Source organism: Vidua chalybeata, chromosome 6 (assembly GCF_026979565.1).
Source record: "Vidua chalybeata isolate OUT-0048 chromosome 6, bVidCha1 merged haplotype, whole genome shotgun sequence".
NCBI lineage: Eukaryota > Metazoa > Chordata > Aves > Passeriformes > Viduidae > Vidua > Vidua chalybeata.
This window is the reverse complement of record NC_071535.1, coordinates 30409298-30422532: the sequence shown is the minus strand read 5'-3', so window position 1 is coordinate 30422532 and position 13235 is coordinate 30409298. Positions and strand designations below refer to the sequence as shown.

The following is a 13235-nucleotide window of genomic DNA, read 5'->3' as shown; positions in this document are numbered from 1 at the left end:
TCAATGGGCTATTGAACATAATGCTCCATCTTTACTCTTCTTCACCATCATGCCTTTCTTGTTCTCTTGATTTCCAGTTCTTTTATGTATGTAATGACTAGTCACTAGAACAAAATTAATTAAGAACATGGGCTCGACTGTACAGCCTCTTGGTTAAGACTCGTTAAGACTTAGTTAAGACTTCAGATGTGTGAAAGTTAAGTGCTGGTTAGTTATGGCTATAAAATTGCTTAATTCGGGTGGAACATCTTCAGAACATGAACTGAAAGGGCTTTGTTTATTGTACTGACTCTGTGGGTGATTCAGATACTCTTTTAGCATGTGATGGACCCATGTTCATGTCTGTGTTCCAAATCAAGCAGGATAGGCAGGTAAAACTTGATCTTCTTCTTTCCAGATAAATAGTCAAATAACAATGGTGTCAGCTAAAAAGGAGAGATATTTATCTCTGTTATTATAAGGGCAAAAAGGCCTGTCCTAAGATGTCTGTCTTAGGAAGGTGTCTGTCATAGGAATCCTGACAGGACATAAGTGTCAACTCAGAGACTGAGCATGGTTACTGCAGAAAGTAACTGACTGTTAGGAAACAGAAATACACAGCAGTAAAAATGATGGGATGGGATATTTAAAAGTAGAAATCTACATGCCTAAAGAATTCAGGCATTTTCAGTGTTAAGCAAAGGCTTTTTTTTTTTTTTTTTTTTTTTTAAAAACCAAAAAAATGTAGTTAGGTATCTAAGTCCACCTTCTGGTGATTCCTTGAACATCTAACCAGAGACAGAAAATTCCTTGAGAGCAGATCACCTACAATTTAGGCATTAATATCAACACCCATTTGCTAGTATTGCCTTCTAACTCAGAAATTCACTGAACATTTGGGATTAGCTTTACAGAGCCTTTGATGATTTTGATAACAGAACTTGATAATTTTGAAAATTTGTCTTATACATCTGAGGGCTTTACTTGACCAGGATGAAGTGACGAACATTGTTGGATATGGCCCTGCCATTACCAGATTTTTGGGCTCAAATGCAGGTTTATACACATATTCTTAGATGTCTTTACCCCTACACAGTGTAGGAACAATTAGTGAAATTCTGAAAATCAAGCCTCAACATCCTATCAGTCAGAACAGTCAGAGCAAATATTGAAATCCATCAGCAACCAGTTATTAAACTTATGTAAGATCACACACAGTTTCCAAACTGCTCTCATAAAGAAAGAAAGGTAAATACTAGATAGGTTATATAGATTGGGTTTCATTTCATGACATATATCTCAATTGTATGCAAAATATGAGATAGTGGAACACAGTACAGAACTAGCCAGTTTTGACCGAAGAAATACATTTCAAGTTTCTTTCTGTGCCCTAGCACAGTTTAATTTTCAAATTAACAATTTAATTTTCAAATGAGCTATTTAAGTGGCAATGACTGCATTAAAAAAAAATATCTCCAGCTACCCATCCTTTAATAGAAGAAAGAAAAATACATTAGAAGAGCTCTCTTTAGCTGGGAAAGCCAACAAGTGAAACATGGTGCACTTGAGCACAGGCTTCTCCAATGCTCTGCTCTGCCCATAAGGCAGCTGAGTACTGAAATCAGGACAACCCAGCCTTTGAAATGTTTTAGAAAGAGCAAACCTTCAAGGTTTCAGTCCTTGCTTATGCAGAAGACAGAAGGTTGTTCAAAAGAGCAGAGAGACAAGAAATGGTGTAACATTCATATACATGTCCTCAATCACAGCATATCTCGCCATCTAGGACCCTTGCAGAGCACCAGAAAGATTTATCACTGACTTGCGAGCTGTACTTTGCAATTATCGCTGGGGAGCCAACAAGGTAGGCTAGGGAGCAAGACTGAGCCCTGGAGAGATGAAGGTCAGAAAATATGAGAGCCTGGAATATGGAGCGATAGGTTGAGGAAACGGCTCCACAGAGATTTTCAGCTTTTCCATCCCAAACCAGGTTGGCTTACAACTAAGACACAAGCATCCATGAAACATGCTCATAACGTAACAAAATGTTTTTAGAACATTTCACCCTAATTCATATGGAATACGGAGAACACAAGATGGGATGAGAGATAGCAAAAGTTTCACCAGTATGACACGGTATATTTACCTCTTCATTTTAGCATACTTAATATACTTGTCCCACACTTGTTCTGCTACCAGCTCATCACTGTGAAGCATGTATTCCATAACATAGCAGGCTGCAGTTTCATGGTGTGTATGATGTTGACACATCTTTAACTACTAAGACATTAGACCCTCTGGTTTGATGAAGTCTTGCCATTAGTATTGTAAAAATTAAAGTGAAAAAAACATTTAACATCTGCATCTACAGAAAGACAGATTTACATAAGCAGAATCTCCAGTACCCAGACAGTTCAAACAGGAAAACACAAGGGATATCAGCATGTAGGTATGACTTACTGAGAGGTTATTAGGTACATCCGGATAAGAGCTATAACATGGGAAAGGAGGAGATGTATGTATACATAGTGTATTATTTATGCCCATTACTTCTAATTGCCTAACTAGTTCTCTTTCCTCTCACGTATACTTTAGTACCCACCAACCAAAGAAAGATGTCTATAGCTAAATATCTGCCAATTATTATGGACTTTTGCTTAATATTCTATTGTTCCACTGACAGCACAGTTTTTAATATATCATTTTATACTATCCTGTACATCATCATTTTCCTGCCTCCCTTAGGGCTCTGGCTGTAATAGTTCTTATTTATTTGCACAGGCTAACATATATGCAAAAGATCTTGTAGTCATGATGTCTTCCCCACCACCCTCACCTCTTCCCATCTTTGTTTTTGTAACCCTTTTTCATCTGTTTTTAAAGTTACAGTATAGAGAAATGTGAACACAGCATGTGTGTGGACACAAACCAGGGTCAAACACACAGCTTCTCTCTTCTGCAGCAGCGTTATACTGCAGCCTTTTACTGTGCCCTGTAGGTTTGGGGTTTTAGCTAATAAACTTGAAAACAGATCGTAAGGGAAATAAAGGAAAACCCTCTTGCTACACTAATGGGTGAGGCAGGACTTTAACAGCCTGTGTAGTAAAAATCACCTCACAGAATCTGCTCAGCACCTTCTAAGAGAACGAACGGAGCATTGACTCTGGGCTGGCAGTGCTGCAGTCTGGTTAGTCGCATCAAATGCTATTTCTTACTGAGTTCTTGTTCCACCAAATGCTTTTTTTGAGGAGAATCTGCAGCAGTATAAACTGGAGGTGCTTGCAAGCACATCATATGTCTGAAACAGAACAGACATCTTTAGGATCCTAGTTTTCAAACTTTCAGTAGTGTTTTGATAAATATATTTTGGCTGTATTTTTTTTTTTTTTAAGTGGGCTTTTCGGATCCAATTTCTTGTCATTCCCTGGTTGACAGGTAGAAAAATACACTTTTTTTTTTTTTCCCTTCAGATTTTAATAACAATGAAAAAGTGTACAAGCTTCGTGGTCAAGACAGGACAGCGGGTACAAAAAAGAGTTATCTTAAGGCAAAATTTACTGTTAGGGAAAATGGAACATTCCTTCTGAACTCACGAACTGGTAGTGCATGTGCAGGTTGGTTGTAGATGGTTGCTACAATAAGGCTTCTTTCATACAGGTGTGTTTATGCCCCAGGCTTGCTGGCCACAGTCCATTCCATTTACAGAAGCTGAATTAAACAATAACTACCGCATTGCAAAAAGAAGAAGGAAAAAAAAGGTGAGCGTCAAAGGAGATGCCTGAGAGCTTTGTTAGGGCCAAGAAAAACCCTGTTGCAGTTGTCAGAGCTTGTTGATGTTGCAGAGAATGGCACTTTTTTTTTTTTTTCTGCTGGATTTTGTGGTTCTGCCTTAGGAAAGAAAGTAAAATAGAACGGAAGAACAAAGTCCTACTCTATAAATCAGCAGCTGCTCCTTGCCAGATCAAAGGAGTGACATTTTTGCTCCTGGACTACTTGTCCACTTTAGGTGCTTGACAGACAGCTAACAGCTGGCCTATTACATACTATAGGAGAGTTGGGCTACATCTTCTTCAGAGTAGATGACAAGCTAATCAGAGATACCCATAGCACAGGACATGTGAGTGCACCTTGATCTCTTCAAACATACCCACTACATAATTGCTAAACACCTTTATGCATTTTTGGCAAGTTGGTACTTAGGTAGTTTCCACTGAAATATAAAGGGAGAATTATGCCTTAATCTTATTTGATCAGGGAAGTTAAACAGATGTTAAATTTGTTGACAACTCTCCTTTTTGGTCAATTTAGAATTTATTAAAATAAATAATATGTTAAATATTGATAAGTTAAAAATAGGTGTAAAGTACTTGAATGTGATATTATTCAAAAACTACACTTTTTTTTTTTTTTTAAGTTACCTGAAATGAGATCCCTCAGCTCCTGATTCCGTTCTCAAGACTGTTGGTGCCTAATTAGTTTTGAAAATCTTTTCCTAGGAGTTTAAGATGACAAATTAACACATCTTTAAATGCATGAGTTACTAAAGATTTTAGAGATTTGTTTTCTACCTTTAACATGAGTTTGTAAGTGCTAGCAAGTCAAAGTGCATCTCCACAAGAGATATGTATATGTATATGTATACAAACATGGAATTTTAACATCAGTAGTAAAAATTTCAAAGTGATTCAATTTCTAGTTGATTCCCATCTGCAATAAATCAAGTACAGGATGAGGTTAAATGCTATGGCTTGTGTCTATTGACTTTACATTTTACCTGTAAGATATGAATAGCTAAGGAAGTATGTCTGTTTGTCTCCTCCCTTCCTTTCAAGTATCTTTAAAAGATCATTTTTACGGTGCGTGGTAAAAAAACATATGAGCAACCTAATGGCACTGTCAAAAGAGGAGCAGCCTCCTCCGGCGTGTGTTCTGTGGTTTCAGGTGGCATGCACCAAAAGGCGCTTGTTTCCCACCAGGAGCCAAGGGGGATAAGGGACGATACTCTTCCAATTAGGCTGAGGTTTGCTGGGCGCTCGTGAGGAGAGCTGTGCCCACCCGCGGCAGTGGCGTGCGTGGAGCGGCGCTCCTCAGGCACACTGCCCGCCGTGCCGGGGCGCGCTCCGCGGGGGCAGCGGCACCCCCGGCCCGGCAGCGGAGCTCTGGCCCCACCTCATGGCGCCCTGCTGCACAGCGGGAGGCCTCCCCTGGGGCCACCCAGGCGGGACCTCGAGGCCGGCCCAGTTCTGCGGCCGGGAGCCATGGCTCTTCCCTGGCCGGCGCTGCTGCTGCCGACCCCATGGAACGGCTGGATGCGGCCTTGGCGCGGGGCTGTGAGGGCTGCGGGGCTCTGCGGGCTGCGGGACTGTGAGGGCTGCGGGACTGTGAGGGCTGCGAGGCTGTGAGGGCTGCGAGGCTGTGAGGGCTGCGGGACTGTGAGGGCTGCGGGACTGTGAGGGCTGCGAGGCTGTGAGGGCTGCGGGGCTGTGAGGGCTGCGGGGCACTGCGGGCTGTGAGGGCTGCGAGGCTGTGAGGGCTGCGGGGCTCTGCGGGCTGCGGGGCTGTGCGGGCGCGGGCCGGCGGTGCCGGGTTGGTGGGGATCCCCAGCTGCGGCAGGGAAGGCCCCGCGCACAAACCCCTGTCCCGGGGCGAAGGCAGGGCGGCTCTCCCGGGTTGCGCTGCGGTGCAGGTGCTCCCCGTGACAGCCACCGCGGCTTTCGTCGGCAAAACCAAATCGTTTCTCCGCGCTCCCAAGGAGTAATCTGGTAACGAGAGATACACGTTTAGTCAGGTGGATTTTCCTCTGAGGTGAATAGATGCGCGTCTTGACAATTCTCATGATTCTATCATAAGGCTCAAGTTATTTCATGTTTATTCGAGGTCCCAGCTGCAGGAGACAATGGTTTTGTGAGAATCTTATTAAGTAAGTTTCTAGATCTTGTGGCTGAGAATAGTGTTTTAAAAATGTGGTGCAATGGCTGAAAAACTCACAAGGTAAACACTGGGAAGAGCACTGTTTAAATTTCTGATTTATTTAGGACAGTCTCACAGGGCTGTGAGCAAAATCATGATTTCCAAAAATACAGGGCGAGCAAAATCATGATTTCCAAAAATTGGCAGCTCCAAATGGCAAGGCCTATTTTTAGGAAGTCGAACACAAACATGGAAGATGTGGCAGAAGTCTTTGGGATGGTTAGCACCTACCTCAGGCTGCCTCTGAAACTCAGCTAAGTTGTTCTCTGTCATCTTCTGGAGTCTTCACCAAATGTGGATGGTGAGTTAGGTCCTTTGAATCACATCTTTAACAGATGTGAGGTGTCTAAATAAGCTTTAGAAAGTCGGTGTAAAAAGTCCTTAACCCCCTTCTCTAACACGGCTGTCCAAAACTAGGTGAGACTTTGCCAGGGAATAAACTGGCCTGTCCCTCCTGCTTCCTCTCAAAAGCAATTGCTTAACTGACTCAATTTCTTAATATTCATGACTTAGGGAAGCCTTATTTAGATGGCTCATTTCCAGGTGACTAACTCAGCTTTTTTAATTTCCTATAAGGAATGCTGCAAATATGAGTTGGTAACCAGGTGTGGCATAGATTCAGTGAAGCATAAACAAGGGCTTTTTCAACTATTTTTGTACGTACACATACTGCCTAAACCTAATTCTGTCAATTTAGAATACATAGTGGAGGGAGAAGTTAAATAAACTAAGAAAAATAGATTTTACTTTCTCAGATTAAAGTTTAGGTGATAGACAAAGACCGCTGTAAAGGCAGGGGGTGGATATTGATAAAAGTGTTTCAGCAAATTAGTCTTTTCTAATGCATTCTTTCAGAATGACTTTTAAAATTATTTTTTCTGCTTGTCAAAGAAGTAATTTTCTAGGTTACTTAGGAAAACATATTTTGTGACTCTTTCGTTGGTTATTTTCCCTTCAAAATTAGTGCATTCTTGGGCAACAAGGGATCAGTGTAGCATATGCGCTTGAGCTAAACACTGACATGTGCATAGTCCAAATACTGAAATATCATTTAGGCAAGGATTTATTTCCCCGTCCAAGGTGAAAACACTTGGATTACTTTTTAGAATGCATTCTTAGACTCTTACTCAGCAAAAACATTGAAGCAGGTGCTTAGACCCCATTTATTCTTCAAGCTCAGCTCCCATTTATGGAGATTTAATAAGAGTTGAGCTTCTCATCTACACTTGGCAGGTTTCTGAAAAATCTTGCAAGACTGTTCTCCTGGGCCCCTAAAATTTTTTAAAAATTATTTTTTTATTCAGATGACAGCAAACAATTCTAATCCCAAATTAGCGTTGCTATTGTCATTACTTGTATTTTTATTATTTCTGTGACTAAGTCTGTGACAATGTTCATTCAGTACTTCTGTCCTTTTCAAGTTTAAGAGCAGAATTGTCTTGGGCTGAAACTGAGTCAAAACTTTCCTTGTCATTAATCCTTCTAAAGAACTGATTGTGAATTCATCTCACAAATTTGTTTATTTCTCTGGTTTTCACATAAAGAATTGAGAACCGATTTATGCAGTGGCTGGTTTGTTAAATAAATTCAATATTTTAGCACCTCATTTTCTGGAGTGGATATGTTAAGTGGAAATCCAGATTGAAGACTGACACTGAAGTTTTGTGTTGTACATGGTGGCTCCATGTTGTTCCTCAGTTTCTCATGGGGAGCAGTCTATGCTTCCAGGGCAGGAATGGTTCAGTTTGGCACCAGTTTAACTCAGAGAAGATATTAGACATACAGACAAGTAATGGGAGTTAAATATCACTCTCTGATTGAGTTCAGATTAGGCCCCCAATTGGGAACAAGTCATACTTTCCTAAGCATTCATGTACTTCATCCTTCTGAAACAAGACCTGTTGTGACCCTACATACTTACAGTGAATTTTCCATTATAGCCATAAAGTAAAGCTGGAGATTTCTGATTCTGATTGCCAATCAGTACAGTCACTAACAGTTCATTTCAAGAACTGATCTTAAGCAGATTCAGTTACGGTATGGTCACGGTATTTCAAAATATATATACACTATGTATAAAAAAGACAGTGGAAACAACAACAAAATTATTTTTGAGTGTGCCAAATTTGAAGAAGCAGATTAAGAGATCACTCTTTGGTATTTATTCTCTTTGCACTTTTGCAGAAATATGTCTCTATGATTTTATCAGAACATTATTTTATTGTAAGAATAAAATGTATTATGCAAATTTGAGTTTAATGTCATTTGATATGACTTGAGATAAAATATGATAAATATATAAAGAAGATTAATTACAAGGATTCCTATAAAGTACAAAATGCATATTTATTTTGGACAAAGAAAACCAAGTCTATGTTTGAAGAGATGTGATTAAATGCATATATTTAGATTATATTGTCATGCTAATTATCAATGGTAGGAACCAATTAGGACTAGTGCTACCAAATCACCAGACTAGATTGCATATTCACTAGTGCACCTTTATTGCTCTACTGGGTTTTGCTATAAGCAGATAAAAGTGAAATCACTTCCTTTAAAAGTCCATGTTGTTGCACATTTTGAGCCAGATCTTGTTTATTTGTGCTTTCGTGAGCTGTCCCGCAAAAGTAACCAGAACTATTTATGTGAGAAAGACAGACGCTGGCTATAAGAAATAGATGTGGCTGCTTTAGCTAGCAATTAAAGAAAAAAATACAAGATGCAAAAAACCTTTCAATTCAAATGGCTGTTGTATGAATAAGCAAGGTTGGTAATCTGTCATTTGCAAAATGCTGGGAGTGAGTTTTTTATTGAGCCTGCTATGTCAATGACATGTATTTCTCAACATTGCACACCTCATTTATCTTTCTGGAATGAGGACCAAATACCATATGAATGTAGAGTTTGTGAAGGTATTGCGTCCCAGCCCTGGAGGCTGATGACCCCTCTTTATCTACGCAGCAGGTAAGGCACAAACAGTGGCAGTGTGAGCTCTCTTTGCAGTCCCCTGCCAGTGTGCCTGACTGTTAAGCTGGGGGAACAAAGGAAAGATAGCATATGGATAGCAGATTGTAGGAGCGCTGAAAGAGGACTGAGGAAATCTATGTTGGGTGTGTGGCTCTGCCAAAGATCTCTTGTATGACTTTGGCCTTGTCACTTAATCTCCTTCTGTCTCTGTTCCCCTCCAAACAGGGAGAAGGCGTCTCTCCTCTCCCCCAGGCTTTGCCTGGAAATCTGTTCAGACTGAGTTCTCTTGGACAGTGTGCTCGTGAAGCATGGGGTGGAGTAAGACTGAGCTTCATTGGGTCCTCTAACTGCTACTATCATCCAAATAATAGGAATTACTATTAACAGCAGAGAAACAAAGTCCATGTCTTTTTGATAGATTTTACTCATCTTTTCAGGCCGTTCAATCTTTGGCCTCTGGGTGAAGGGTATGAACAAGGTAAGCAATTAGTGTCAGGAGCAGAGATGTGAATTCTTCTTTTATAGAGTTCCAAATAATGCTGAAAACAGTGGCATTGGTGTTCTCTTTTTTCACCTGTCTCTTAATGCCTTTTGAAGACATTTGTGCCTAAATAACGTCAGTGTTTCTGCAGCACAAACTGAAGTGCTGTGCAAAAGGCTGTACTTTGCTTTACTTTGGCCCTGGATATGGCTCTCCAAGGAATTCATAAACAACCCTCAAAAAGCGTAAAGGCTAGGGTAGGGACTCTGTTTTCTACATCTCTGTTATGCACTGTGCATATTTATGGAGCAGTATAAGAAATAAACAATAATGCACAAACACTGCATTCTACGCCCTGGTCTACCAATTGTGCTGATGCATTACATGATGTAGCTACTGCTAGTGAAACTAGGATTCAATTTTTAGCTTCACCTGAAATGTATGTCTGTTTTGCACCTGCAATCTTGCAAATATAAATAATTTCATGTGTCATTTTTCAGACATACCCACTGGTGGGTATAACTGATGCTGTTTATGAACAAGATTTTTCAGAGGAGCCATAGAAATGGAATTTCAAAATTACCTGGATGCTAAAGCCTGTTCTCCTATATCTTTTCAAGTATACATCAGTGTATCTTCTCTCTAGATGAAGTTGTTGCTGGTCTAGAAGACATTGCTTGCACCTGCTGTTATGCAGATGTGCAAAAGAAAATGGAGAAATAATGAAAACAGAAATCAAACCCAAGAGCTATTTCTCACAAGTTTTAGCTGGACAAAATTTATCACTTTTTTTTTTGTTGTTGTTGGTTTTTTTTTTTTTTTTTTTTTTTTTGTTTGTTTTGTTTGTTTTTTTTTTGTTTTTTTTTTTTTTTTTTTTTTTTGTAGCAAATGGAGTATTTACTTTAGAGCTTGAATTCCCATTTCCAAAACAACTAGTGAGTTGCTTCTAGGTAGAGTTTGCAATGAAAGACTGGCTTTATTCATATCAGCAGGACAAAATAAGGCCATGCTCCCCTGGGAGTGAATGGCTGGGCAAGATGGGGTTTTCAACACTTGTCCCAAAGGCTTAGTCTGTGGAGACTGTCGAATGTGTAAGGCTGGAGCACAGTATCCCAATCTCTCTGCTCAAAGGTAAAGCAGATGTTACCTGAAACCCTTAAGGATGTAGAATTTTCTTAATGCTCTGCTTTGTCCTGCGAGCCCATTGAAAGAACACTTCAGAGGGCACCTATTTCTTACTAATGTAAACTTTCTGAGGAGTATCCAAAGATATGACCTCTGGGTGAACCTTTAACCTTCCCCTTAATTATTTGTTTGAAGACAGTATGGAGTTCTCCTGCTGAGAGCCAAGGCCCATAATGCTTCGCAGCCCTGTGAGCCGGGGTGTGTATGCAGGGAAGTGGAGAGGGACATAAATAAGGGGACCACCAGATGTAAATAATAAAAGTGGTTGGGGTTTAAATAAAAAAAAAAAAAAAAAGCAAAAAAAAAAAAAGCAGTTTGGTTTTCCTGAAGACTGCCCTGATTGAAGAAAAATGGTTAGTAAGATGGAAAGTGTGTTCGTGGCGGGGGGGGTGTTTCTGTGATTTTTTACAGGCCTAAATAAGTGTTCATTCCATTCTTTAAAACCTTGCCATCTGTATACACCATTAGAAGCTCATAGGAGAAGAGAAAACAGTCTTATCAGGCTTTCCTGTTAATCTCTATTGGCCTTAACTTTAGCTGATAAAAGGCGTGCTGGATGGAGGAGGTTCAGGTCAAGCTCCATTTGGTCAGCACAGCAACATTACTGGAAAGTAACTCAGCAAATAAGTCCTATCGGGGACCTTTGTCTCTGAGGACGGAAACACATTTCAAAATCACAGAACTGGCAGTGATGCCTTCACTGTGCCACAGTCAGAAGGGAATAAACAAATATATTGACTGTGTCTGAGTTTTCATTTTAATAGCTGAAGTCATGACTAATTCTGAGGCAGGATGACATTTCTGACAACTGAATGGTACTTTTCCTAAAGAATAAAGAATGTCTTTTGGATGTAAACAGAAAGATGCAAAAGAGCCCTTTAGTGTTACTTGTAGCATTTATGCATCTGTCTAATGAAATTTCCACCACTGTGATTACAGAAGATGCAATCGAAGGTGTGCCACCGTCCTTTATTATCTGCGAAGGAATTTAACCAGAGGGTGGGAGGGAATGAGGGAAGCATGACAAAAGGCCTAGCAGAGTTGATGCTATATAAAGGCTAGCAATTTACTAAATGAGCAGATGAACTTAGTTTTCAGTTAACTGACTGAAAGATTTTGCTAGGCGTTGGATCAGGCCCAATGGCAATTATTGGAGGCTGTTTTGGATGATGGGCATGTTAGTATTTCTGAAGAGGATTAAACGCTAGTATTCGCCTTCATTAGCACTCCTTAAGGGTCACCAGGCGAAAGCCTGAGCTGTGAAATAGCACACAAAACCTGCACGAAGGCTCCAAAGTGTTCTCAAACACAAAGAGAAGGGACAAAAACAAGTGTGGCTCCCGAGTGATAGAAAATTGCCCTGTTTTCAAAGATATTTTGTGAATAAGTAAGTCTTGAAATTATTTTAGGGAAATTAATTGAGCTTAACTTGTGCTGATGTGGATTGCTGCGCATTAGCTAATAAGAAATATGCAAGCACTTATTTTTGGATTACTAGCAAAATTAAATCCAGGCTCCGCAGCCAACTAACTGCCTTTACCAGTGCTCAAAAGCCGTGGCAACCACCCCAGTTTGAGATTAAAAAAAAGGTTATTTTGGGCCTAATATTAACCACATGTACCTGTGACTGGGGGTTTCTAACGAGTTGAAAGGTGCCTGAGTTGAGGGCAGGCGGGCGGTCGCCTTGCACGGGGTGTCCCTGCTTGGACACAGAGGTGGCCCCCAGCTGGCACTGACCTCCAAACGACCCTTGCCTTTACAGGCTCCAACTGCAGGAGTTGTAGAAGAGCAGAAGTCTTTCTGGGCCGGCACTTATTGCTGCTGCGCTGGTGATAAAACTTCAGACAGCCTAATTGATGGCTTTGCTGACCTAACGATACCTTGTGAAAGCACGGAGTGGCAAAGCCTGGTCCTCATTTATGGCCAGCTGCAAGGAGAGCTAGATCCCTAAGATGGAAAGGGGAAAAGAAAGTCTCCCAGCCTGTGAACTTTAACCAGGATCTGAGCCACTTAGAAGAAGTTAAAGAAACAATTGTCTTTTAACACAAGTTTTCGGTCACATTTACTTGTTCAAAGCCTTCTGGCAAATCCAGCTTTAAGCTGGCTAGTAAGATAAGCGTGTTACCAGTTACAATTTCTGAGCACTTAGAGGAAAATCCTTTAAAGTGAAATTATACTCTTTTTAAAAAGCAACGTGAAGCAAAACACATTTCCACAGCACGCTAAAATCCTGTCACTTTTAAAGCAGAGGTGTTCTCAAAACAGAGAAGCAAGCTGATGAAAGGACTTCTATTCTTTGTATTCTGTTGCAGGTTTATTAATGCCAGAAGAAGAATAGTACAGCCTATGATTGACCAGTCAAATCGAGCAGGCAAGTTCCAAGTAGTATCTGTATTCAAGTCCCACAGGCGCAAATCCTCATCAAGTTATTCTTCAGGAGTCCCATCACCTGGTAAATAAATGCTTCAGCCAGGCATTCTGGGAGATTATTTTTTTTTTTCTTATGTCCCCAGAATTCCGCTGTAGGAAGCAACTTCGCTAATTGGTGCTAATTGGAGATTTCCCACCCTGACTCTACTGAAACTGCTTTTTATTTTCTCTCTGAATTGGTAATTGGGTACAAGTAGTAGTGCCACAAGCAGTTTGTTTGACTGTG

General features: G+C 40.5%; 1 protein-coding gene and 1 long non-coding RNA gene across 6 annotated transcripts in view; one reads left to right on the top strand and one right to left on the bottom strand.

The window, feature by feature from the left end:
- MEIS2 (Meis homeobox 2) overlaps positions 1-13235 on the top strand; it is a 176165-nt gene that overhangs the window by 156668 nt on the left and 6262 nt on the right. For all 5 annotated transcript variants that reach the window (XM_053944777.1, XM_053944776.1, XM_053944775.1 and 2 more), the window contains exon 10: positions 12892-12950. In XM_053944777.1, coding sequence (XP_053800752.1) covers positions 12892-12950 — 59 coding nt within the window. The remainder of the gene's footprint in view (positions 1-12891; positions 12951-13235) is intronic.
- On the bottom strand, positions 3463-5228 carry LOC128789174 (uncharacterized). The gene is made up of 3 exons (XR_008431340.1): positions 5146-5228; positions 4395-4468; positions 3463-3700 (listed from the first exon to the last, which is right to left on the bottom strand). It is a non-coding gene; the product is annotated as an uncharacterized LOC128789174 (long non-coding RNA).